General features: G+C 38.8%; 1 protein-coding gene across 1 annotated transcript; it reads right to left on the bottom strand.

The window, feature by feature from the left end:
- Positions 1-1,737: 1,737 nt before the first annotated feature.
- On the bottom strand, positions 1,738-2,679 carry LOC138142004 (olfactory receptor 10R2-like). The gene has a single exon (XM_069062923.1). The coding sequence runs from the start codon at positions 2,677-2,679 to the stop codon at positions 1,738-1,740; it is 942 nt and encodes a 313-aa protein (XP_068919024.1).
- Positions 2,680-5,485: the final 2,806 nt, after the last annotated feature.

The raw sequence follows: 5,485 nt of genomic DNA, 5'->3' as shown, positions 1-5,485 counted from the left end.
CCTTTTCAGTGAGTTTGGTCATAAATGGAAGTTGAGATTATGAATGATAGCATGGATCAAGTGGCTGTTTTTGAGGATGGGAGAGACTTGGTCATATTTGCATACAGTAAAGAAGAGGCAAGTTGGAAGGAAGACATTAAAGAAAATTGAGAGAGTTGGATAGTACAGACAGTAATCTGATAGAGAAGTCAGTCTAGAATTCGATCACCTATGCAGGCTTGCCTTGGCCAAGAGAAGACCCCATCTTTATCTGAAGTGGACTGAAAGCAGTAAAAATTGCAGAAAACATCTGGATGATGTGAGATAAGAGGAAGGGGAGAAAGGGGAGCTCACAGTGAAAGGGAGAGTCAAGGGACATAGGAATAAGGGAATGGATAATGAGGGAAAGAACAAATTGAATATTAATGAACAGTGGGTCAGAATTACTGTGATGGTAAGGATATGACTGGGTGAGAATTTGTTATTCATTTAGGAATGTATAGATGCTATTAAATCCCCAGGAGTCTAGGAAGGAGTGTTTTCAAGGCAAGGAAGGGGAGGAAGAGAGGGAAGAGAATAAGCCTTTATTAAGTACTTACTATATGCCAAGCATTGAGCTTAATACTTTATAAATTTCATCTCTTTTGATGCTTACAATAATCCTGTGAAAGGGGGAGTAACCATTTATAAACCATCCACTACATACTAGGCATGATGCAAAGCACTTCACAAATATTATCTTCACAATTACTCACAACAAACTAGGCAGGAAGTACAAGTTATATCCTGGGTAGAGTGCTCAGTCAGACTACACTAATTGGAAGGGAAGAGTAAATGTGGTCTTCAGGAAATATTTTTAAAAAGTGAAATAATTGAGAATAATTTTGAAAAGGAAGACTGGGGAAAGGCTATAGTGTTATGTCAATGTCAGAAAAAACAATTTGGAATTTATCTTTTAGGCCACAGAGAACATGAGAAACTTTTTTAATGGATGATATAACAATGATATTTTAGCAAAATTAATCTGATAATCATGTGAAGGACTAATTGGATGGGGGAGAGAATGTAAGCCCAGGAATAAGTAAAGAGACTTGCGTAATTGTCCCACCATGTCATAATGAAAGTTGGATCATTAGAAAAGAAAAATAGAGTTGGAAAGGAGGGATTCATTCAAAAAACATAGAGATAGATAGATAGATAGATAGATAGATAGATAGATAGATAGATAGATTAGATAGATAGATAGATACATAGATAGATATATAGATAGATACATAAATAGATAAATGAATAAATCTTGATGACATATGGAAGTGAGGCAGTGAAACAGATTTAAATAAGGATGCCTCTGAGATTGGGTACTGGGAGAATGATGGTGTCACTGACAGAAACACAGTTGAACTATATCAGATTTTTGTTTCATCTCAGGTTTAATTCATTATCCCTCCTGAGCCAAGTCCCCAAGAAAGTGCTTCCCCTCACTATTCCAGGCCACCTTTCTGGTGACCTTATCTTGTCCCACAGTCCCTGCCAAGACTAATTTCTCTGGTTTCAATATACCTAATTCTCATTGATTTTAAAAGTTATTCAGAATTCCAGGTTCCCAAAAGAAATTCATTTCCACATGTCCATAATGACCAAAAAATCTTTCAGTTAAAATTTGTCAATAGCAGCAAGGGGTACAATTATAATACATGTATAATTTGGGGCAATATTCAGCACCAAAGCTGAATTATCAAAGAGACCAATCAAATTGTGTCACTTCAGGTGAAATTTCCTGCTCAGTACTTTCCTGATGGCCAGTTGTACATCTTTATTCCTGAGGCTATACACCATGGGATTCAAAAGAGGTGTAATGATGGTATATGTCACTGTGACCAGGCGGTCCTTATTGGAAATATAGCTGGCTGTGGGTCTCAGGTAGATGAAAGAGGCGCAGCCATAGTGAACGATTACCACAGTGAGATGAGAAGCACAGGTAGAGAAAGCCTTTTTCTTCCCCTCCGTTGAGGGGATTTTCAGGATGGTTCTCAAGATAGAGAGATAGGAAATGCAAATAAAGAAAAAAGGGGCCACAAGCACAAGGGCTCCAAGAATGAAGATGATAAATTCATGAGCGTCAGAGTCTGTGCAGGCAAGCCGAATGACAGGTGAAATGTCACAGAAGTAGTGGTTGACTTTGTTGGAATTACAAAAGGGAAGACTAAAGACCAAGTTAACCATAATTAGTGAGATCATGACACCTAAAATGCCACAAGTGACTGACAGCTGCCCACACACCCGCCAGCTCATGAGGATTGGGTAGCGTAGAGGGTGGCAGATGGCAGCATAGCGGTCATAACCCATCACTCCAAGCAGCAGGCAGTTAGTAATGGCAAAACCAAGGAAGAAGAACATCTGAACAGCACAATTGATGAAGGAGATAGTCCTGAGCACAGAAAGAAGGTTAAGGAGCATCTTAGGCAGGATGACAATGGTATAGAAGGTCTCAGAGACAGAAAGGACACTCAGGAAGTAGTACATTGGGGTGTGGAGTCTGGGTTCTAGGCGGATGGCAGTCACTGTGGTGATATTCCCACTCAGAATGAGCAGATAAAGGCAGAGGAACAGTGGGAAAAGCACAAGTTGCTTTTCTTGGAGGTAAGAGAAGCCCAGCAAAAGGAACTCATTAACCATGGTTAGATTGGCTGGAGGAATCATTTTGCTGGAAATGTCCTGGGCGGGGGGGAGGAGAGAAGAGGGAAAAATATTTAGTTCTGTGGACCTTGGAAGCTGAGGGTATTCAGTCTGAATGATTTAGATAATTAGACCTACCCTTAATTGTTTGCAAGGTGGGGTTGTGAGAAACGATGAAAAATTAGAAATGTAATATAGCTACAAATAAACCAACCTAGGATATGTCACTTATTGTCAACTGAAGAGCAGTTCTTGGGACATAGTTTGATTGGCCATCCAGCTTCTGAATCATCATTCAAATACACCATACAGTTAATTTCATTCAGTTTCAGAAATTAAAGACCCAAGTGGACTATTTTTTCTTTATTTTACTTACCTCCTTTGGTGGCCTTGCTATTAGTAGGAATAAGGAGCCTCAGAGTTTGAGGCTTGGAGCTTTTCAGATCTGAGTATGATCCTCACTACAACCCTTACATGTAAAGTAATAAGAAGAAGGAGAAACAGCCCTGTGAGAAAAACAAAAGGATAGAAAGAAAACTAACTGCCAGACTTTCCAATTTTGAGAACATTGGCTCTAACTTGACCCAGCATGAAAAGAAATATTGATGGATTTGATAACTATGCCGAATAGACCTGTCCTCCTATCTATCCCTGCTGTTGTTCCTGTGGAAAGGTGCCCTCCTCAAACAGAGAAAACATAGCCTATGGTGACTCCACTATTCTCAGCCTGGCAATTGCTTAAGAAATGAGCTGATCACATCTTCCACATGACTCACACAGGGTCTTCCTAATAGATAGAGATTTCAGAGTTCACCAAGTCCAACTCTCTCATTTTACAGATGAGGAACTGAGGCTGAGAGAGGTGATAGGATTTCCCAAGGTAATAAAGATAGAAAATGGCAGAACTAGGATTTAAACTCATGCCCTCTAACTAAATAAGCACAATGCTATGATCCATATAGAGCGCATGTATTCTCACATCACCTCTATGACCCTGAATGGTCTCCCACAGCTTGTACCTGCAAAGGTCCAAATACTACAAATGTTGCTAAAAAAAATTAAAATAAAAAAATTGCCACTTCATCTCCCCCGGGATTTCTTTTATTTACCCAACCAACTTAATTACTTTTCATCCTTAGTCATAAATACACACACATACGTGTGTGTGTATGTATATATTGATAAATATATATGTATGTGTATATGCATATATATCCATTTTTAGCACATGTGTTTTCCATCACTTTATGCATGTATCCTGTCTTTTTAATTAGATGGTAAGGTCCTCAAGGGCAAGAACTATGTCTTCTGTTTACTCATTGCCCATACTCCTTTGACCAAGTCTCTTCAAATAGTCAATACAGAACATTTATTCATTAATTTACAGAATGAATGGAAGAATAGTGGAGTAGTGGCTACCAAAAGTGTCATTATGAGACTGTTGTTCTCTCCTTTCCACTCCTACTGCCACCTACCTAGTTATGATCCTCATTATCTTCAACTACTACTAAACAGATGTCTTGGTGTTCAAAATAGCAAATATAGTTCTGTGCAAAGTGAAATTGTCCAAAAAGAATGATCTGTTTAAACTGACAGATGATTCCACTTTCCATCTGCCTTTTCTTTATTAATGGGAAATAATTTATGACAATTTCCTTTTTGGTTTGTTGAGGGTAACATTCTCCTCCCAAACACTTAGGTTTGCAACCTTGGAGTCATTTTCAACTGTCTGCTTCTCAGTGTCAAATTCTGTCAAGTCTACCTCCACAACACATCTCATATCCATAATTTTCTTTCTACCTACATAGCTACCATCCTAGTTAAAGCTCTCATCATCTATCTCCTTATCTATTTCTATATAACCTCCGAATTGATCTTCCAGTCTGTAGTCTCACCTATCTATAACCCATTCTACACAGAGATGTCAATGTGGCATTCCTAAAGCATAGGTCTTCACCATGTTATTTTCCTAATCCTGGAGATGGAGAGAGAGAGAGAGAGAGAGAGAGAGAGAGAGAGAGAGAGAGAGAGAGAGAGAGAGAGAGAGAGAGAGAGAGAGAGATTGGTTGGTCGGTTGGTAATTTGTTAGTTTAATTTTATAGACGACCAAGAAAGACAATTTCTTGACTGAATCTATCCCGCTGAGTCTCAACCAGCTAATCATTCAATTTTGTTTGTTCTCTATTAGCAATGAGCTACTAGGCATCTTTATCCTCCTTGAGGAGCTGCCCCTCATAGTAGTGGCCCTCATCCTGTTTCATCAGGTTGATTGAAGAACTCATTAAACTGGTCAGTTTCTCTTCTGATAATTTCCACTTATGCTTACACATTTGAAAAACTACAAATAACTTCCAAGAACCCATAGTGAAAAATAAGTACTTGATGAGTTATTTTGGTCCTTAGTTGGAGGAATACTGAGTATTAATGTGCTGAAAGCAATTGCTACTTTTCAACTGTACTTAACCATTTAAATATGAGGCCCTCCATAGTGATATTTAAAAAAAGCATAGTGAGCATAGTGGAGAATTAGATAAATTACCAAAAGAAGCAATTGCCCTTGAAAAGGGAAAAAAGAGAGTGGAGCTAAGATGGTGTGGTAGAGACGGCAACCCAGCTCAACTCTCAACAGCATTCTCCTCCAAACAATATTAAAACAATATCTCAAATTGAATTTTGGAGCAGTAAAGTCCACAAAAGGTCAGAGTGAGACATTTTTTTCCACTCAAGACAACTTGGGAGGTCAGCAATAGAAATCTGTGAAATGAAAGAGGTGCCTCTCCAGAGCACAAAGGTAGGAAACATCAGCAGTGGGGAAGCATCAGTATTGGGC

Source organism: Petaurus breviceps, unplaced genomic scaffold (genome assembly GCF_028583685.1).
Source record: "Petaurus breviceps papuanus isolate PSGF00001 unplaced genomic scaffold, PetGlider_PUasm1.0 90510, whole genome shotgun sequence".
NCBI classification, from domain to species: Eukaryota; Metazoa; Chordata; class Mammalia; order Diprotodontia; family Petauridae; genus Petaurus; species Petaurus breviceps.
This window is presented reverse-complemented; position numbering and strand designations above follow the sequence as displayed.

Excerpts from the sequence above, each read along its gene's own strand:
- LOC138142004 (XM_069062923.1), bottom strand. The coding sequence starts at position 2,679 with ATGATTCCTCCAGCCAATCTAACCATGGTTAATGAGTTCCTTTTGCTG.